At 48.6% G+C, this 21,870-nt stretch overlaps 1 protein-coding gene and 1 pseudogene across 2 annotated transcripts; one reads left to right on the plus strand and one right to left on the minus strand.

The window, feature by feature from the left end:
• The first annotated feature begins 2,613 nt into the window (after positions 1-2,613).
• On the plus strand, positions 2,614-3,798 carry LOC104681449 (CMT1A duplicated region transcript 15 protein-like protein). 2 transcript variants are annotated; one of them, XM_030923289.1, is made up of 3 exons: positions 2,614-2,898; positions 3,040-3,188; positions 3,465-3,659. In XM_030923289.1, the coding sequence occupies exons 1-3, from the start codon at positions 2,634-2,636 to the stop codon at positions 3,615-3,617; spliced, it is 567 nt and encodes a 188-aa protein (XP_030779149.1). In that variant the 5' UTR covers positions 2,614-2,633; the 3' UTR covers positions 3,618-3,659. The 2 variants fall into 2 exon arrangements, with proteins under 2 accessions (XP_030779149.1, XP_030779148.1); XM_030923288.1 differs by having other exon boundaries at positions 2,620-2,898; positions 3,040-3,798.
• A 2,799-nt stretch (positions 3,799-6,597) lies between these two features.
• The window catches only part of LOC104677912, a 61,131-nt pseudogene continuing 45,858 nt past the window's right edge, over positions 6,598-21,870 (minus strand).

A 21,870-nucleotide genomic window follows, 5' to 3' on the forward strand; every position in this document is an offset into this window, starting at 1 on the left:
GGTAGTTGTCTTTTTGTGCCTGGCTCATTTCACTTAACACAATGTGCTCCGTTAACCTCCTGTGAATCCCAGTTTCTAACCTGCAATTGCTCTAAGTGTTTTCATTCCCTTTTCATGGTTTCTACGAAGAATTCCAGAGCTCAGCTGCAATGTTTTCACTGCTTTTGAAGTTATTCATTGTTTTTCTTTACTTCTTGTCCAGGGACACACAAATAAATTGTCTGGTGCAAGTGCAGTGGCTATATGCCCTTCCTGTGAAGGCAGGCCGGTTTGATATCTACTCAGCAAATCCATCTCAGCATTCTTAACAGCATTTATATTGTTAGATATCAAGCTCAGCAATTTAAAAAATATGCCTCTGTCTTTGTAAGACTACCTATGGGTTGGAGAAGATTTATGTAATATTCAACTCAGCAGATAATGTATATAAAAATTATTTCATATGATTTAATGATCTTGAATCGATTTAACTGTTTATATGTCATACTTGGAAAAAGCAGGGCAATTATAATATTTAATAATGGCATCTGCATAAAAAGCAATAATTCATATTCTACTTTAAAAATCTTTTCTTTTATGTAGAGGGGTAAGTGGCATCCTAATGGCACCAGAAGGATGTACTGGTGAACTTGTGTAGCGGTCCCTAAGTTAACGCATGTTGCTTTATTTGACTGACACTGATGTTCCCATCTTAGCTTCCGGCACTTACGTGGGCAGAAAACCCAAAGTTAGTAACTTTGAACAGTTCCATCAATATTAGTAACTCAAGGGCCGAAGTGATGGACTAAACTGCCAGTCGAGTCAATCTCTGGTTCGCCCTCATGATGACAGAGTGTTTTAAGGTAGTGAGGCAGTGCTTAGTCTCAAGGTAGCCTCCCTTCCCCTCATGCATTACCTGGTGTTTGTGTGCAGGAATGTGGATCCTCTATACATGCCTGGGGTTGTGGGTGTGGGGAGCGGCCTCCAGTGTGCTGGGGTATACCCTGGGGCCTCTGCAAGTGCTTCACCCATAGATGCTCCTGTGACCTGGTCACAGGGGTCACCAGGCCCATGGAGGCTTACAGTGTGGAAGTTGGAGGCTTCACCATAATCTGTGGCCTGAGCTTTGCCTCAGGGAATATTCCTGGGTGGTGTCAGCTATATCTCCTCCTTACTCATGGTCAAAGGGGAGCAGCGACTCTCTGGGACTGTGGGATGGGTGGTAAAAGAATTTACCAAGACAAACGTAGGTAAAGAAAGGCAGATTTATTGGACACCACAGAGTTTACATGTTTGTGGTGATGTGGGTGTGTACAATTATGTACAGTGCATAATGATCAATGAAAATAATAGATGCTGATGTTAATGTTTTATGTATTTAATATCCTATGTTTTTTATTGTTATTTTAGGGTATATGCTTACTACTTTTTTTTTTTTAAGTTAACTGTGAAGCAGCCTCGGGCAGGTCCTTCAGGTTTCCAGAAGAAGGCATTATTATCAAGGAGATGACAGCCCATGTTACTGCCCCTGAAGACCTTCCAGTGAGACAAGATGTGGCGGTAGAGGACAGTGAAATTGATGATCCTGACCCTGCTTAGGCTTAGGCGAAAGTATTTGTTTGTGTCTTGGTTTTTAACAAAAACGTTTTAAAAGTGAAATAAATAAATAAATAAATAACGAAAAAAGCTGATAGAATAAGTTTAAAAGGAAAGAAAATATTTTTGTATAGCTGTACAATTTGTGTGTTTTCCTGTTGATCTGTTTGAGACAGGGTCTCACTCTGTCACCCAGACTGGAGGGCAGTGGCACAATCACAGCTCACTGTGGTCTCAACCTCTTGAGCTCCAGAGATCCTCCCACCTCACTCAGGAGGACGCCAGTCCTGCAGGCAGACATCAGGCCCCAGATGGACCCTGGACTCAAAGGGTACACCAGGCCCCAAGTTGACAGCCAGGCCCCAGATGGACACCAAAGCCCTAGGTGGACAGTAGGCCCATTTGAACACCAGACTCCTGTGGACATTTGGCCGCAGGTAGACACCATGCCTTAGGTAGATACATAGGCTCCAGGTGGACATTAGACCCAAGGTACACAGCCAGTCCCCAGGAGAACATCAGGCCCAGGTGAAAACAGGCCTTAGGTGCACATCCGGCCTTAAGTAGACACCCAGGCCCCAGGTTGATACCCAAGTCCCAGGTGATCACCAGACCCCAGGTGGACACAAGGCCTTAGGTGAGCAACAAGACCCAGTAGGCCATCAGGCCCCAGCTGGATACAGTCCCCAGGTGAACACAAGGCCCCAAAAGGAACACAGGCCCAAGGCAGACATCAGGCCCTAGGTGGACATCAGGCCTGAGGAGGACATCCGGCCCCCGGTGAACATCAGGCACAGGTGTCCAAGCAGACCCTGGGTGAACATAATGGTGTCTAGATAAGGAGTTGTCCTGGGGGGAGGGTGGGCAGTCAGCAGCCCAGTGGAGTTCTGAGTAGGACGTATGGAAGAAAGGGGCCAAGGGGACGGAACCTTAAAGAAGCGACCTCACTTCCTTGATGACACATCCAACAGAATTTAGAAGTGTGGTAACCAGGCGCCCAGATCCTAGGGTCAGCCCCGTAACCAGCTCACTTGGTGGGAGACGCTCGAGAGAGCAAGATGTTCTCGTGTTGCTTCCCCACTTCCAGAGGCTGCTGCTTCAGGAATGGAGGGAGTGAGAGCCTTTTCCGACGATGCCGAAGAAGGCTCATCCCTCACCCCAGACGCCTGTGGCCCTTTGTAAGAAGGCGCACCCAGGTACCACAGGGCAGCCCAGGCCAGGCCCTCGCAGGCCAGGCCACACCAGAGATCCCATCGGGGCTGCATCTGCACATTGTCCCTGTCCAGGAGGAGATTCAGGAGCCCATGGAGGCGCAGGCACAAGGTGAGGTGGCCTGCAGTCTGGAAGACTTTGTGGGGTCGGTGTTTAGGGGCTGGAACTCCTTTAAATTCAGTGAGGTTGTTTCTGTGTTTGGAAATTCCAGTGGAAAGTGACTGACGCTGGTGACCCTTTCTCCTTTTTCAGCTCCTGGTCCATATGCAGAAATAGGAGCACTTCCAGCACCAGCTGTTGAGCCAGAGCCAGCATGGGAAGACACCCCTCCAGAGAGAGCACTGGAGCTGGAGGGAGCTCCGGCCAAGGACCAGCCCAATGAGGAGCTGACTGAAATCATGGCACCTACTGTAGCCACTGGCCTTAGCCCTACAACTGAAAACGTGGCTGTAGAGAGAAGTCGGAGGGAGGGGGTGACCAACACGGCCCCAGCCAGCAGCTCCCATGCTGCCCCTAGTCCTGGGCTCGGTGGCAAACATGGAGACGGAGACCAGGGTTTTGAGCCTGGGCTCCTCTACCTTGCTGGAGAGAGGCTTGTCTCATTCACTAGAGCTGTAGTCCTGCTGCTGCAGGTCCTGTTTATTCTACTGCTGCTGGTGGGGTCTATCTGTGTGCAGGCGATGCTTGAGGGCATTAAAAGAAGGCTGAGAGGAAGAATTCTAGTAGCTCCTCCTGCACCCAGAGGCGGCCTCCTCCAGGCATGGATGTCTGTCTGCAACTGGGCATCCAGGCTGTTTGCCCCTGTCGTGCTGCCCAGGACAGGCTCTTAAAAGGCGGGCAGAGGCTGAGGGGACCAGGAGGCAGCTCCAAAGGGTACAGCAAGCAAAGCTTTTAAAGACAGCACTTGTGCCCTAGGCTGTCCATGCCACCACTTGCCCTAGCATTTATTAATAGTGTTAGAATTACTAGTTGATTAAACAATATTTCAATAAAGTTTAATTTCTGAAACTTTGTGCCTTTTTGAACTCTCTAATGTTAGATGGTGTTTTTGAGGTGATCCTGAAAATCTCTGATGGCTGTGTCTTTTGTTGTGGTTGTTTGTGTGATTGAATTACCATCGAGTCAACTGTTACTGGAAACCTTTCAGGTATGGCTTTTAGAAGACCTTGACCTACTCTTGCCTGTTTTGACTCTCTGGTTTATTGTGGAAAGAGGGATGATGTAGGCTCATGTCTCTGGCAGATCAATCACCTTTTGCCATCAAGAATTTGGCATCAGAATTTCCAAGAATGATGTATGCAAGTTGACATGCTGGCACTTTAGCTAATCTGGGTGTCAAAACAGAATGCCATAGACTAGGTAGCACAGAAAATTGATTTCTCAGAGTTCTGGAGATGGCAAAATCCAAGGTCAAATGGTCAGCAGATTCCATGTCTGCAGAGGGCTGGCTTCCTGGTTCATAGACAGCCATCTTTTACGGTGTCCTTACATGACAGAAGGGACGAGGGAGCTCTCTGCAGTCCCTTTGATAGGGGCACCAATTCCATTCATGAGATCCCTGCCTTCATGAACTTAATCACCTCCCAAGGTCCCACCTCCAAATACCATCACATGGAATTAGAATTTGACACATGAATTTGAAGAGGACAGTAACATTTGCTTTACAGAATCAGGTCTCCCCGAGCCATATGCACTCACAGGAAATCTATAATCCTCTATTAAGTATTTGTTGGTCCCCTTTGGGATTAGGGAATTTTTTTTCTTTAAGAAAAATGATCTTTCACGTGATCCATGGTTTATTCATAGAAAAGCACTGTGAGTTCACACGCTTGCTAAAAAGAAGGGCAATGGTGACACAAAAATGACAGTGACCTCTCTCTCTCTCTCTCTCTCTCTCTCATTTTAACCAACCCATTGGGCTGAGACGTTGTAGGGGCCCTTGGCTGGGCAGTAGGACTTGTGTAGCCACAAACGGCAAATACATCTTTTTGGTCAGTTTGGAGTAGAAAAGGTGACAGTTTGTCAACGAAAGAAAAAGTAAAGCAGATGGAGAAGTTCTTAGTTCGCTTTCTAGCTGTACCACCCTTCCCTATGAAACCCCACCCCCAACTCAGGAACTAGGACATAAAAGAGTGAACACCAAGGTAACCAACTGACTTTTCTGGATGCCCTTGCTGTCTCCTACAACAGTTCCAGGCTGAGCATAGGGGCCAGGAAGGTGGCAGGACACGATGATTCCCTGTGGGGGTCAGCCAGGGCTAAGACAGGGCTGCTCACTAGGGCTAGAAATTAGGAAGGAGAGGCTCAGTGCAGACCAGCCCTAGCCTCCAAGTCAGCAAGCAATGAGACTGTGACAAAAGCAGGCAGAAGAAGCCTGAGGTAGAAAGGCAGGGGAAGAAAGCAAGTACGGGGCGAGAAGAGAACTGTGCAGCGAAAGCAGCCGATCTGATGGCAGAGGGAGACGGGTGCTTAGAAGCTCATTTGGGGAGAGAATGAATAGAGGAGGCACAGAGATGGGGAACAGACATTTAGCGGGTGAGAGAGATTTAAGACGAATGGGAAGAGAGATCTCACAAAAAGGACACATTCATACAGATCTTCAAAGATGAACACGCCGTCATTCCTACCTGTAGAAATATGCTCTGTTACACATATAAAACCACACATGCATGGAGAGCAAGCATACACACAGACACATATTTCTACACATGCGCTCATGTGTGCCCAGATACACACACACTAAACACGCAAAACAAGAGCATTTACACATAGATATGCATCCTCACATGTATGCAAATGTTACATCCTCACACAGAGACCCACAGTCCAGTGTGCACATATCCACACAGGTACACAGCCATAGAATGGACATAGATACGCATAAATATGTAATGTGCACAGACAGACAGGCATGCGCAGTTATATCTATGCACATAGACACATGTACTTAGTCATACAGATACACACACTCTCTAACACAAAGGTGATCAATGTAGATGAATATTGTCATCTTTTCCCTGCACTTGTTTCAAAGCTGCTCTGCAGACTCCTGGCGAGGCTGTGTGAGGCAGGGGCAGGAGCTTCAGAGTCCTCACAGCTTTGTGAGGCAAAAGTCTAAGTCCAGTCCTGGCCTCTGCCGTTCACCCACCCCTGGGCTATTAATGCCCTGTCTGTAGGCGAGAGATTTTGCATAGACTAGTCTTGGGATATTTTCTAACTGACCATTTTTCTCCTTGGCACCCCCACTATCCCACTGGGAAGGGCATACACTCTGCAAGGGAAACCTGAGAAATGGCTGTGAGTCTCCTCAGACAATAAGCATATCCTCCACCCACAGCTATCTCAAGGTCCCATCAGATCAGAACCAGGATTATAAATACTTATGACTTTACAGTAATTGGCAACACATATACTATAGTATTTACAGTACCATAAATGCATCTATTTATCTAGTAGAGCAATCTCTGAGCTGGAACAGTGTTCTGTGTTTGCCAAGGGAGACAGGGCCAATGCCCAGGACACGCAGGACGTAGGGGCAGAAGGTGGCGTATCATGGGGTTTCTGGTCGATCTGCAGGGCCCAGCTTCTCCATGAACAGTAGGCTGTAGTGACAAGCTTGCCAAGACAGGCATATTGACTGGAGTTGGACTCTCCCCATCCTTAGCCCTGTGGTCCTTTGGCCTCAGCCACAGGTGCTCAGAGTCCTTTTAGGGTGGACAAATGTTTCAGTGTTTTTGACCTGACCTGATACTTCCTGGGGACCCAGCCTGCAGGGCCGGTGAGCTATCTGGTTTCTCAGCCAAAGGGCTCTCAAAGCAGCAGTAGCAGCTTTTTCTTGCCTTTGTAGATCTGTTTGAGATTGTCGATGAACTGGGCAAATTGCAGGTAGCCATCCTGGGGCAGCAGGAAGGTCTCCCGAGCCTTGCATAGAAACTCAATGAACTGTCCATACTGGCAATGGCTTATGTGCGTTAGGTGTAGTGTGGGATGTTGATGTAAGCATTGATGGTGACATCGGCAACTGGCACAATGGAGCTCTGTCAGTGGAGATGAGCTTTCCAGAGCTGCGGCGGCCTGGGATGCCGACCAGGCCAAGTGCAGTCACCACGCAACCTCGCACACAGGATGTCTGAAAGCACCATGGCAATGTGCACACTCTTCACTACCAGGGGGATGAGAACTGCCAGCTCATTCTTGCCCAGAGAGTGGCTGAGGGCACAAACTCAGAGCACATCATTGATGGCTGGGTGGGTATCCTGGTTAAGAGCCAGGTTAAGATGGCTCATGGCCAATGAGGCCAGCTTGAAGGCACGGAGCGTGCAGCCACGGAGCTGCACATAGCAGGCAATGGGGAACAGCTGGGAATGGGCCGTGCCACCGGCAGCAGCCTCAGTGGCAATCTGGCAGGTGGTCTCAAAGGCAATGTGGTCTTTCTGAGAGTGTAAGGGCTGACAGGGCACAGCTCTGTGGATGCTTCAAAGCACGCTGCAAGGCCAGTGTACAAGCACAGCTAGCCAGTTTCTCCCGCTGTGGATAATCAAGACTGAGGCACAGGACAGTGGTGTGGGATACGGCTGTGGCAGCTACAATACTAGTAGCCTCAGTAGGGGTGAAGAGTGTGTCCCAGCTCTGCAAGATGCTCACTGGGGCCTACACACCTGTCAGGCCAGTGCCTGAGCTCAGCCATGGCCATCCAGGTCCTGATTCAGGTCTGCTCAGACTACCATGTGGGGTTTGAACTTGGCCTGCAGAGATGAGTTCTCCTTCCTCCTCAGCGACCTTGAGATGATCTGAGGCAAACCAGGGCAAGGAAGGCATCCCAAATGGCCAGACCCTGCTTGGGATCTCTTCCTATCCCTTCCTTCCCCAGGCCAGAGGGTTGAAGGTTTCTGCAGGTGCTCTTAGCCCCTCACAAGGATGAAGCAGTAGAGCCTGGGGTTTGCTTGCCCTGAGGCCTGGGTTGCAGATCTGCCAGGAGTTCTAGCTGAACTGGGACCTCTCAGGGTTGAGTCTTGTGCTGGTCTTTGGGCTTTAGAAAGGGTCCTGAGCCGGCCAGGCGTGGTGGCTCACACCTATAATCCCAGCACTTTGGGAGGCCGAGGCGGGTGGATCACAAGATCAGGAGATCCAGACCATCCTGGCTAATACGAAACCCCGTCTCCACTAAAAATACAAAAAACTTAGCCAAGCATGGTAGCAGGTGCCTGTGGCCCCAGCTACTCGGGAGGCTGAGGCAGGAGATTGGCATCAACCTGCGAGGTGGGGCTTATAGTGAGCCAATATTGCGCCCCTGGACTCCAGCCTGGTCGACAGAACGAGACTCCGTCCCGAAAAAATAAATAAATAAATAAAATGTCCTGAGCCTCCAAGCTGTCTGGGGTTTCTTACAAGCATGGACAGGGACGGGACCAAGCCACCAGGCCCACATGCTCAAACCACAGTGGCTGGCCTTGGGAATTAACGAGTAGTCTTGACCAGGCGTGGTGGCTCACGCCTGTAATCCCAGCACTTTGGGAGGCCCAGGTCGGCAGATCATGAGGTCAGGAGATGGAGACCATCCTGGCCAACATGGTGAAACGCCGTCTCTACTAAAAATACAAAAAATTTAGCAGGCGTGGTGGTGGGCGCCTGTAGTCCCAGCTACTCAGGAAGCTGAGGCAAAAGAATGGCGTGAACCCAGGAAACTGAGCTTGCAGTGAGCCAAGATCATGCCACTGCACTCCAGCCTGGGTTGCAGAGCGAGACTCCGTCTCCAAAAACAACAACAACAACAACAAACAAACATTAACTGGGCAGGGCGCCTATAATCCCAGCTATTCGGGAGGCTGAGGCAGGAGAATCGCTTGAACCCAGGAGGTAGAGGTTGCAGTGAGTCCAAATCACGCCACTGCATTCCAGCCTGGCAACAGAGCTTCTAGACTCTGTTTCAAAAAAAAAAAAAAAAAAAATTGCACAGATCCCTAAAAATATGATCATATACATTTTCTTTTTTGTTTTGTTTTAGTTTGGTTTGGTTTGGTTTGGTTTTTTGAGACGAAGTTTCGCTCTTCTGCCCAGCCTGGAGCAATGGCATGTTCTTGGCTCACTGCAATATCTGCCCCTCCAGTTCAAGTGATTCTCCCACCTCAGCCTTTCAACCAAGTAGCTGGGATTACAGGTGCCCGCCACCACGCCCAGCTAATTTTTGTATTTTTAGTAGAGATGGGGTTTCACCATCTTGGCCAGGCTAGTCTCAAACTCCTGACCTCGTGATCTACCCGCCTCAGCCTCCCAAAGTGCTGGGATTACAGGTGTGAGCCACCGTGCCCAGCCAATAGTTATATTTCTGTGTGTGTGTGTGTGTGTGTGTGTGTGGTGAGAACATTTAAAATTTGCTGTCTTAGCAACTGCAAATATTACCACATTATTATTAACTATAGTCAACATGTTGTACAATAGAGCTCTTGAGTTTTTTCCTCCTAGCTGAAATTTTTAGTGACAAGCATTGCATTTGAGCATATGTATTACTATGACCAAGCTATTTCATTTGTAGGGCTGTACTTAACTAAAATATACATGTGAACCAAAAGAAATTAACAAGAATGTTCATAGTGGCTTTTTTGCTAATAGCCCCAAACTGGGAACAAACCAATGTCCACCAACAGTAGAATTGATAGATGTGCCCTATTCAGGCAGAGCACTACTGAGCAGGAAAAAGAAATGAACTGCTTCACGAAACCGCTTGAAGGAATGTCACAAATGTAATAATGCTGGGCCAAAGAAGCCACACACAAAACCATTCCTACCGAATGGCCCTCCATGCATCCATTTATGAAACAGGCAACATTAATGGGGCTGCTAAAACCCGGGTGACTCTTTGCTTTGGCAAGACAGATGGGCAATGTTTAGGGAGCAGACCTTCAGGAGAGGGCTTGCCAGATTGTTATTTTTATTTCATTTTTTTGGACTGTGTGGTAGCTCCAAGCATGTGTCCTCTTTGTGATAAATCAGAGTAGTAGAATAATAGGATTCCTGTGTATATTACACTTTAATAAATGTATTTGAATTCATTTTTGCCATTAGGGCAAATAGTATAAGTTATAATAAATCTTTGCAATTTTAATATGATTTCTGCTTGATTACAAATAAGTCACCTGAAGGATTCCAAACTCGGATTTTTTTTTTTTTTTTTTTTTTTGAGACGGAGTCTTGCTCTGTCGCCCGGGCTGGAGTGCAGTGGCCGGATCTCAGCTCACTGCAAGCTCCGCCTCCCGGGTTCACGCCATTCTCCTGCCTCAGCCTCCGGAGTAGCTGGGACTACAGGCGCCCGCCACCTCGCCCGGCTAGTTTTTTGTATTTTTAGTAGAGACGGGGTTTCACCGTGTTAGCCAGGATGGTCTCGATCTCCTGACCTCGTGATCCGCCCGTCTCGGCCTCCCAAAGTGCTGGGATTACAGGCTTGAGCCACCGCGCCCGGCCTCGGATATTTTAATATAGAACTTTTGCCTGCAAATATATATTTCTAGTGACCCACAACTGTCTGATTAATGTCATTTGAGTGTAAAAAAAGCAAAGTTATGTTGAGAATTTGATGACTCTCTAACCTTTTACTTGAAGTTAAGCTAATTATCTACATCCATCAATGAAATTGCATTCACGGAAGAGTCCAGTCCACGGCATAAATGATAGGAACCTCAGAAAAGCCATTTCTTCATTATTTATGTAAAAACATGAAATTTCTTAGAAACACAGACCAGCAAACTCTCAGTTTAGTGTTGCTTCCATTGCTTTCTGTAGTCTTGCTACCAGAGAAGATTTGTATGTTCCAGAATTGCACAGAGGGAAGAACTGCCTGTTATGGTTACCACTGTGGCCATTGAGAAAGGCACATGATTCCTAGGATCCCAGCAATGACCCTCCCTGGAGGTGACGGGAATTAAGAGACCTGCTATGGAAACTGTGAGGGCTGAGTAAACAGTCTCTACAAAGCTTTCTCTGTGTCTGGTACTTGAAGTCCACAGGCAGTAAAAAAGGGAAGATTACAAAACAGGCTGGGAGGGATTCCATGAGCAAGAGCTGGAACCCCATAAAAATAAAGTGAAACCCATGTTCATGAAGCTAAACACAGGCAAGTAACCCAGCAGTCAGAGAAACTAAAGGAAAAATCCAGGGAAAGGCAGAGCAATTGCAGGCTCAGCAGCTGTTTCATGCTAATGAGGCAAGTCAGCAGACAGCAACAAGTGCGTGTGTGTATGTGCACTCCTGTTGACCCAGTTTCTGCTCTATGTCCGGGTCCATGACCCTGGACGACCCCAGGTGTGCCCTCGATGACATCTGCAGGGACGGAGCACAGTCCCTGCCATTGGGCATTGCACTGTGTGATGCCATCCTTGGGGCCCTCAGGGTGATGGAAACCAATAGGCTTCCTTAGGCTTTCCTTTCAGATGGACAGGAAATAGATGATGCTCTATTGTCGTTTTGTTTCATTTCCTTCCATGGATTCTGTCACTATCTTCCTCTCCTCCTCAACTCTACAAGAAGGGGATTCCTGATGGGGGAAGGGTAGCTGGAGAGAAATGAGGCACCAAGAAATTAGCAAAGGGTCTTTTGGCCTTCTGGGGACAGTCCTCACGTGGTCCCCAGCCCAGTTGAGGGTTCCGGGCCGGTCACCCTGCAGCCTCGGTGCTATGTCTCTGGATCCAGCCTCCACAGGAAGAACCCTGGGAGACCCAGCAAAACGGGGTGCCTGGTCTGGCAAATATCCCCCTATTCCTCCAGGAATAGGCCCAGACATTATGTCCAGGCAGTGCCAGGCCACCTCATTGCCCCCTTTGAGGTGAGCACAGAAAGCTTTTGGGGGCAAGCATGAAGCTGGACACCCAGAGCCTGAGGCCGACTATGCCTCTCTGTGTCCTGGAGAGGGGGCCTTGACCCAAGGAGACCCCCAGGGCATGGCCTGTGGGTGCTGATGTGGGGAGAGGAGGGTCTGTGGACTGAGGGGGGGCATTGGCAGGGGACATTGGTCACCGCGGCTCAGAGTTCTGCTCAGGTCAGTGGGAACCTGGTCAGTGAAGGCCTGGTCAGTGGGGGCCTGGTCAGTGGGGTTCTGGCTAGCAGAGGCCTGGCTAGGTGGCCGCTAGGTGACCTCAGGCAGGGTTTGTCCTTGGAGCATCCTTGCCGCCATCTGTAGTGGGAATTAGTCATGGCATGCTGGAGGGCTACTGGAAGAATGAGGTGAGCAGGTGTGTGAAATGCAGCCCTGCCACACAGATCTAGCACTTCACAGCCTAGCTGAGTCCCCTGCTAGGGAGGGGACCTGCCCTTTGCCCTTTGCCCCCAACTCTCAACCCTCTGCCCCCTATCCCCCATCTGCAATCTCAGGACTGCCCTGGATGGGGAGGTCTGAGGTTAGGGAGCACCCGTGGATGCTTTCATGATGGCCATGGGTCCTGCTGGGGGAGACAGTGACAAGGGTGACCCAGTGTCCTGGGTGTACATGTGAGTAAGGCAGCCGGGCTCAGGCAGAGCAGTGATACAGGCATGTACACGTGTTCACCCACATACACGTGCATGCTCACATGCACAAACACTGCATGCACACACGTTGACACTTCAGAGGGTGAAGGGTGCTGACTCTGGGCCCAGCTGACCCAGGCAGGGGCCCATTGTGATGGGTGTCATGACCCCACAGTGTCACTGGTGCTGAATACTCACCCACATGCCCGCCTGCCATCTCTATGTCTGGAGCTCTTGGAAACAAGACATAGAGGTGTCTGGTCCTGAGAAGAGGAAGTTTTGCTAATCGAGAGACACGGCTGACTCAGCCGACTCAGGTGAGTGTGACCTGCTCTGTTCCCTCCCTGCGGACCTGGTGACAGTCAGTACCTGGTGGGCAGTGCTGGCCTCTGGGCAGGTGCCGAGGAGGGTCATCCCTGAGCACTCACCAGGTGCCTGTTGTGCACTGACCTGGTGGACTTGGTGGGGTAGGTGCTGTCCTCGAATGTACCCATTCCACAGGTGAGATGTCTAGGGTCAGAGAGGCAGTGACTGGCCAAAGGACCCAAACATGACTCTGGGCTGTGCTCTTAGCCCTGCCCTGTGCAAGCCCTGACCTCTGTGGCCCCCCTACCCTAGATTCCAAATCTGCCCAGGGTTTTCCAGCCCCTGATGGGGCAGAGTCTGGCCCTGGAAGAGCCAAGATCATGCCATTGCACTCCAGCCTGGGCAACAAGAGCAAAACGCTGTCTCAAAAAAGAAAAAATATACAATATGTTCACATGCTAAAACAGCACGAAAACATAAAAATTAACAAATTAGCCATATATTGAAAGTGATTAAAAATTAAAGTGATTAAAAATTAAAGAAGCTATTTCACTGAATATTATACTGGTCAGCATTGAAGTTTACCAAAATTTAAAGATTTCAGATTGCTGAACATGTATGTTAATAAATTGTAGATAAGAATATATGTATTTATAAATATATTTCAACAGTTTCACTTCCTCAGAATAGTGTTACTACTCAAGTATCAAAGAGGCCAGTTGGGTCATGAACACACGTAGAAGCATAAATGCAATGTTTATCATCTAATCTCCATGGAAAAAAATGCTCAAAAACTTAGAGATGTGAGCAGTACCAATAAAAATTTCTACAATTTGAAAAGATTGTTTAAAATGATGTCTATTTCCCTGGTTGGTTGTTACTTTTCTGGAAGCGTGAGGAGAGGAGAAGCTGCCAGTGAGGTCCCTGAGGTTACCCAGGCCCAGGAGAGACACAGCATCAGCTGACAACTGTGGTAAATGCCACTGAAGACTCTCACTGGGAAGAGGCTGCAGGACCGTGTCTGCTATGCTTGTGTTTTAAATGCTGGCCAATATGAGTCAAAACTCCTTTTCCTTTATTAAATAGAAGAATTTTCAGGTACTCACAAAATGTTACACAAGACTAATTTATTGTGTTTGCCCTATATAATTTCTTTCTTAAACAATTTAAGCAGGAGTTATTTCACATACTGTATTTGGCAATCAGCTTTTGTTATTTCGAACCACCGGACAATAAATTTGCTTTCTTCCCCTTTTCTCTCTCTCTCTCTCTCTTTTTTTTTTTTTTTTTTGATATGGAGTCTCACTCTTGTGGCTCAGGCTGGAGTGCAATGGCGCGGTCTGAGCCCACTGCAACCTCTACCCTGGCTCACTGCATCCCTCCCTTCTGCAGGGAAGATGTCAATATTCACCCTACTGACCCTGGCCCATTCTTGGTATTGCACAAGTCCCCTGGGCCTTCGAACTGGCAGGTGACCTCAAGGCACCAACCACCCTGGGTCTCTCCTGGAACAAACACTTGCCTTCCACCATTATCATGTCTTGTTCAGCCTCAGAGGAGCGTGGTTGGGGTGGATTACTTCATGCCTTGATTCTGCCTTGCCGGAAACCACAGTGGCAGCAGGCTTGGGTGTCACCAAGTCCTCACGTTTCATGCTATTTCTGGAGGTTCTGGCCTTTGTGGCCTCCGAAAGGAAGGTGATCTGGTGCTTTGGGGAAGGCCCTCAGGATGCTCCTCCAGATGGTCTTCTTCAGGCCTTTTACTCAGCATTGATCTGATCAGTTCTGCCAGCTCTGGGCCATGATCTCTGGCACCCTCGCGGCTTTCCGTCAATAATTTCATAAACTCCAGACTTCGTGTCTTTTGCATGGAAAGCACTTGGTGCCCATTTCATATGACACCGCACCCTGGAGCCCAAACGTCAGCCCTGCGGGTGTGGGGTTTGTTGGGGACAATTTCGGGCTCAGGTGCAGGGGCACTTCCCCAGGGCAGGCGCGTCCTGGTCCCCATCTGAGGCCGTGGGCTCCTGGCAGGAGGACCTGGAGTTTTCAGATCTCCGGGAAGGGTGCATTTCCCCCACTCTCGGGCACAAGCTGCCCTTTGGTAGCTTTGGGCACGGATCACCGCCTTGCAGCAGCCCACTATAGCGTGGAGCAAGCGGTGTCCCTGCCCGGGACTGCTCCTGGGTGATGGCGCCGGGAGGCCTTGGCTGGGACAGATTGGGGCCTCCCGGTCGGTCAGCGCCCGGCTGCTGCTTTCAGAGGCTTTTGGTCACTGCCTGCCATCAGGATCCGCTCCCCCGAACCGGCCCTGCCCACGGCGCGCGGGTAGTAGCGGGCAGCCAGGAGCCAGTGGCAGGCGCCGCCGTTGGGATGACGGGCAGGAGGCTGCGCTGGAGCCCGCTAGGCAGCGACGACCCCTAAAGCAGCGGGGCGGGTGAGCGAGCGGCGGCGCGGGCGGCTGAGAGGCTGAGGTGGGTGAGGCGGTTGAGGGGCTGAGGCGACTGCGGGGATGAGGCGGCTGAGGCGGCTGAGGGGCTGAGGCGGCTGAGGGGCTGAGGCGGCAGGGGGCTGTGGTGGCTGAAGGGGCTGAGGGTCTGAGGCGGCTGAGGGGCTGAGGCGACTGAGGGGCTGAGGCGACTGAGACTGCTGAGGGGGCTGAGGCGGCTGAGGGGCTGAGGGGCTGAAGGGGCTAAGGCGACTGAGGGGCTGAGGGGACTGAGAGTGCTGAGGGGGCTGAGGGGCTGAGGGGGCTGAGGGGCTGAGGGGCTGAGGGGGCTGAAACGGCTGAGGGGCTGAAGGGCTGAGGCGGCTGAGAGGCTGAGGCGACTGAGACTGCTGAGGGGGCTGAGGCGGCTGAGGGGCTGAGGGGCTGAGGGGGCTAAGGAGACTGAGGGGCTGAGGGGACTGAGGGTGCTGAGGGGGCTGAGGGGCTGAGGGGGCTAAGGAGACTGAGGGGCTGAGGGGACTGAGGGTGCTGAGGGGGCTGAGGGGCTGAGGGGGCTGAGGGGCTGAGGGGCTGAGGGGGCTGCAACGGCTGAGGGGCTGAAGGGCTGAGACGGCTGAGGGGCTTGAAGCGGCTGAGACCGCTGAGGGGGCAGAGGCGACTGAAGGGCTGAGGCGGCTGAGGGGCTTGAAGCGGCTGAGACCGCTGAGGGGGCAGAGGCGACTGAAGGGCTGAGGGGGCTGAGGCAGCTGAGGGGCTGAGGGGGCTGAGGGGGCTGAAGGGCTGAGATGGCTGAGGGGGCAGAGGCGACTGAGGGGCTGAGGGGGCTGAGGCAGCTGAGGGGCTGAGGGGGCTGAGGGGGCTGAGGGGGCTGAGGCGGATGAGGGGCTGAGGGGGCTGAGGCGGATGAGGGGCTGAGGGGGCTGAGGGGCTGAGGGGGCTGAGGGGTCTGAGGCGGATGAGGGGCTGAGGGGGCTGAGGCGGATGAGGGGCTGAGGCGGATGAGGGGCTGAGGGGGCTGAGGCGGATGAGGGGCTGAGGCGGATGAGGGGCTGAGGGGGCTGAGGCGGCTAAGGCGGATGAGGGGCTGAGGGGGCTGAGGGGGCTGAGGGGGCTGAGGCGGATGAGGGGCCGAGGGGGCTGAGGGGGCTGAGGCAGCTGAGGGCTGAGGGGGCTAAGGGGGCTGAGGCGACTGAGGGGCTGAGGCGACTGAGACTGCTGAGGGGGCTGAGGGGGCTGAGGCGGATGAGGGGCTGAGGGGGCTGAGGCGGATGAGGGGCTGAGGGGGTTGAGGCGGATGAGGGGCTGAGGGGGCTGAGGCAGCTGAGGGGCTGAGGGGGCTGAGGGGCAGAGGCGGCTGAGGGGCTGAGGCGGCTGAGGGGCTGAGGCGACTGAGACTGCTGAGGGGGCTGAGGGGGCTGAGGCGGCTGAGGGACTGAGGGGGCTGAGGCGGCTGAGGGGCTGAGGGGTTGAGGGGGCTGAGGGGCTGAGGGGCTAAGGGGCTGAGGGGCTGAGGTGGCTGTGAGGGGCTGAGGAGAATGGTTTGAACCTGGGAGGTGGAGGCTGCAGTGAGCCGAGATCACGCCATTGCACTCTAGCCTGGGGGACAAGAGTAAAACTCCGTCTCAAAAAAAATAATAACACCTGAGACTTGTCAAAATTTCTATAATGAAATGCTTGTTTGCCTAAAATAAATTCCTATAAGAACAATAAAAGTGAGAAACAAAACAAATGTAAAATGGAAACAATTTCTAAAACCTGGCAACAGACAGTAACATTAACCTATAATTAATGAACACATCTAAACTCAAACCAATAATTTTTCATTGTAGTAAAAATATACAACAGAAATTATGAGATGGTTTCCTCAGTGAAAAGCACCATGTGTACAATCAGTCCCTAGGTCACTTCATATTTCTTTCTAACTTACAGTAACCAAATTCCTTTTCAAAGTAACCACATTTCTTTTAAGTGAAAAATTAAATATTACCTTCTGTGATCAAGAATTCTCTGAATACAAAATTTTTTTTTAACTTTAGAAGAAATTGAAAATATCTAGATGTACTAATCTAAAAATACAGGCCCTGGGTTTATATGATGTTAATATGTCTTCCAAATTTTAAGGAACAGGTATTTAAATGCCATACACTTTGTTTTCAAATTTAGAAAATGTTTCAACCTTTTGGCTGGGCATGGTGGCTCATCCCTATAATACCAGCACTTTGGAAGGTGGAGATGAGAGGATCACCTGAGCCCAGGTGTTCTAGACCAGCCTGGGCAACATGGTGAAACCCCATCTCTACAAAAAATTACAGAAATTATCCAGGCATGGTGGCACCACCTGTATTCCCAGCTACTTGAGTGGCTGACGGGAGGTTTGCTGGAGCCAGAAAAGTTGAGGCTGCAGAAGGTAAAGTGTTGAGGCTAACAGATGGTAAATATTTAATTTTTCTCTTAAAAGAAATATTGGTTACATTGAAAAGAAAGTTGCTTAATGTAAGATAGCTAAATTTCTGTTAAAAAAATTTTCAAGTGAGCCTTGTTAGCACCACTGCACTTCAGCTTGAGTGATAGAGCAAAACCTGTCAAAAGAAAGAGGAAGGAAGGGAGGGAGGGAAAGAGAAAGAAAAAGAGAGGGAAGGAAGGAAGCGAGGGAAGGAGAGAGGGAGGGAAAAAGGGAAAGAAGGAAACCAAAGAAAGAAAATGTTTCAAGCTTTACAGTAACAAAGCCACTGTGTAATGAATAAACTACAGAACCAAAACAAAATCGGATTCTACCGACCAGTCTAACCAACAATATGATAAACTTCTGATTCGAATATCAAAAACCAATTTCAATAATAAATATATGGTATGAAAACCCCACAAAGGTCAAGTAGGAGGTATTATACTAAAATGAAATTATGAGTTGAGAACAGGAAATCTATAAATCTAATCAAACAAATTGAAGACTTATGAGGAAATTGTACTGCCAATGTATTACTTGGCAAGCTATTCAGTGGAACACAAAGATATTCTTAATGAAGTTGCATATGTATTTTTAAATGTTTTCGTTGAAAAGGATTTTTTAGGCCGGGCACGGTGGCTCATGCCTGTAATCTCAGCACTTTGGGAGGCCGAGGCAAGTGGATCACCTGAGGCGAGGAGCTCGAGACCAGCCTGGCCAACATAATGAAATGCCGTCTCTACTAAAAATGCAAAAATCAGCCCAGAGTAGTGGCACATGCCTGTAATACCAGCTACTGGGGAGGCTGAGGCAAGAGAATCACTTGAACCCAGGAGGTGGAGGTTGCAGTAAGCCGAGATGGTGCCACTCTATTCCAGCCTGGTCGAAAGAGCGAGCCTCCATCTTGGGGAAAAAAAAAAAAAAAAGTGGATTTTTAAAACTGAGGACGTTAATAACTTGAAAAAGTATTCAGGGATAAAGAGAGAAAAAATAAATTCAGATTGTTGTTTACATATATAAATATATTTTAAAAGATAAGCTTGTCTTTTTTTTTTATTCCTTGAATAAAAGGAGCAGATATTTAAATCCCATGCCTTTCATTTTAAAATTTAGGAAATGCTTACAGCTTCCCACACTGAAATTTATACTAACACAACTAATATAATCTATGGATAAGAAAAAAAAAAATGGAATTCTCTTGACCAATCTATTTTCTTGATTTTTAAAAGTCTAAATGTATACTCAAAGAAAGAAAACCATTAATAATTGATTCTCTTATTCGAAAATATTTACTGATCATTTACCTTCCACTAAGTGATCTCCAGCTCATGGAGATACTTCAGTGGAAAAATATATAAAGTTGCCCAGCTTCGTTAAGCTTAAATTTCGATCAGGGAGAAAAGAAGTAATTGGTCAGTGAGTTTTTTTTTTTTTTTAGACTGAGTCTCCTTCTGTCTCCCAGGCTGGAGTGCAGTGGTGCCATCTCGGCTCACTGCAAGCCTCCTGGGTTCATGCGATTCTCCTGGCTCAGCCTCCTGAGTAGCTGGGACTACAGGCGCCCGCCACCACAACCGGCTAATTTTTTTTTTTTTTGTATTTTCAGTAGAGACGGGGTTTCACCGTGTTAGCCAGGATGGTCTTGATCTCCTCACCTAGTGATCCCCGCACCTGGGCCCTCCAAAGTGTTGGGATTACAGGCGTGAGCCACTGTGCCCAACCTGCACAGTGACTTTAAAACAGGAGTATTATGATACGGCTTGGAATTATAAAAATTGCATACTGTGGTTGCTGTGTGGAGACTGGATTGAAAAAAAGGGCAATGATAAAAGCTTAAATTCATATAGAATATGGCTAGCCTATAATTTTGAGGGTCCCTGAAATAAGAATATATAATAGTTCTCAGGCTGGGTGCAGTGATTCGTGTCTGTATTCCCAGCACTTTGGGAGGCCAAGGCAGGTGCATTTCTTGAGGTCAGGAGTTCAAGACCAGCCTGGCCAATATGGTGAAACTCCATCTCTACTAAAATACAAAAATTAACTGGGCGTGGTGGCTGGCACCTATAGTCCCAACTACTCAGAAGACTGAGGCAGGAGAATGGCGTGAACCCGGGAGGCGGAGCTTGCAGTGAGTGGAGATGGCCCACTGCACTCCAGCCTGCACAATAGAGCGAGACTTCCACCTCAAAAAAGGAAACAAACAAACAAACAAGAAAACTTGTATTATTGGCTTTTCTATAAATAGCATTTGGACTTATAATTCAGACACCATAGAATAATGTACCAAAATATTTTGCTTCCTTTCCCTTCTCTTACCAAACAATTCTCAGTTTCCTTTTCTTTTCAACTCCTTTTTTATACTTGTTTTTTTTAAAAAAACTCTGCACATTTTCAATCTTAGTATTGCAGAAACAAAATATGTGGTCAAACCACATATACAGGAAGAGTTGAATTATATCCAAGCACTTTTTATATAAGCAATTCCCCATCACTTTGTTTTGTGATTATTTTATACAATCGAATGTCTTCCAGATGTACATCCCAAAGCAGTGGTTGTCAAGCTCTGCTGTGTTGTCTAATTGCATCAGAATTATCCAAAATTCTAATGATAAATACAGATAAATTGGCACAACTCCAGATTTATGAAATCAAAATTTCTGCCGGGCATGGTGGCTCATGCCTGTAATCCCAGCACTTTGGAGGCCGAGGTGGGCGGATCACGAGGTCAGGAGATTGAGACCATCCTGGCTAACCCGGTGAAACACTGTCTTTACTAAAAAATAAAAAAATTAAAAATTAGCTGGGCGCGGTGGCAGGTGCCTGTAGTCCCAGCTCCTGGGGAGGCTAAGGCAGGAGAACGGCGTAAACCCAGGAGGCAGAGCTTGCAGTGAGCCAAGATGGGGCCACTGCACTCCAGCCTGAGCAACAGAGCGAGACTTCGTCTCAAAAAAAAAAAAAAAAAAAAAAATTCCAGAACCCGGGAATATGCATTGAAAAAAGTCTCCCTCAGGTGATTCTGATGTGATATGTGGTCTGAGTTTAGAATTCAAGGAAAATTACCTTCCTTGCCTTCCATTTGACCCGTATATCCACATGTCCTCTTCCTCTTTCCCATTCTGCTCTCTCTCTTTCTGCACCTTCGTCCATCCTCTCTTCCCTCCACTTCTCATCCAGATCCGAAGCCTTCTCTCACCAATTCTCCTAAGACTCCAAATGGTCAGTTGCCTCTAAAGTTCCCTCTGTCCCATGAGCAAGTTATGCGTGCAAATGTAGAATTTAAGCCTGGGCCTAGCTGAATCAAAGGCTGAAATTAAAGATTTCCCTAAACCCAGAGGGGACCAGCAAATACTTATAGAAGGTTATAGATTTCCTATGAGTGCAGATGGCTCAGGGTGACTGGATGCTATAGACCAAATCTTATTGTCCTCCTCAAATTAGTGTGTTAAGATCGAATTCCCTATGTGATGGTCTTTGGAGGTGGGGCCTTGGGAGTCGATTACGACATGAAGCAGAGACCCCATCAATGGGATTAGGCTTAGGCCTGTAATCTCAGCAACTTTGGATGCCGAGGCAAATGGATCACCTGAGATCAGGAGTTTGAGACCAGCTTGGCCACACGGTGAAACCCCGTCTCTACTAAAAATGCAAAAATTAGCCAGGTATGGTGGCAGGTGCCTGTAATCACAGCTACTCTGAAAGACTGAGGCTGGAGAATTGCTTGAACCCAGGAGGCGGAGGCTGCAGTGAACCAAAATTGCACCATTGCACTCCAGCCTGGGTAAAAAGAGCAAAACTCTGCCTCAAAAATAAAATAAAATGAAATAAAATAAAATAAAGAGAAAAATAAAACATAAAAAGAACTCATGGAGATTTCTGATCCAAGACTGGCATTTCCACACAGCATTTTGCCAGTCTTTCTAAGAAGCAGCTCTGTGGGTCAATAACACAGCTGCATTTTTATTGTGCAAAAGCACAATTAAAATCATAATCTCTTTGGGAGGCTGAGGCGAGCAGATCACGAGGTCAGGAGATTGAGACCATCCTGACTAACACAGTGAAACCACATCTCTACTAAAAATACAACAGATCAGCCAAGTGTGGTGGGTGCCTGTAGTCCAAGCTACTCAGGAGACTGAGGCAAGAGAATGGCGTGAACCCAGGAGGTGGAGCTTACAGTTAGCCAAGATCGTGCCACTGCACTCTAGCCTGGGCGACAGAGCCAGACTCTGTCTCAAAAAATAATGATAATAATAATAATAATCTACGTCTTTCACTAAAACTACAGTCAGTCAAGGAGATCCTTTCAGCTGAGAATTCATACAGAGAGCTAGACTCTTTTGTTTCTGGCTGTTTTATATTTTCCTGTTAGAACTTTGGAATGTATTATCTTTTTA

The sequence above is a fragment of the Rhinopithecus roxellana genome, chromosome 19 (assembly GCF_007565055.1).
Source record: "Rhinopithecus roxellana isolate Shanxi Qingling chromosome 19, ASM756505v1, whole genome shotgun sequence".
In the NCBI taxonomy this organism is placed as follows: domain Eukaryota; kingdom Metazoa; phylum Chordata; class Mammalia; order Primates; family Cercopithecidae; genus Rhinopithecus; species Rhinopithecus roxellana.

What these genes read in the sequence shown, in the direction of transcription:
- LOC104681449 (XM_030923288.1), top strand. Translation starts at nt 2,634, where the DNA reads ATGTTCTCGTGTTGCTTCCCCACTTCCAGAGGCTGCTGCTTCAGGAAT. An exon ending in CATGGAGGCGCAGGCACAAG is followed by an intron (nt 2,899 to 3,039) that starts GTGAGGTGGCCT and finishes CTCCTTTTTCAG; the next exon opens with CTCCTGGTCCATATGCAGAA.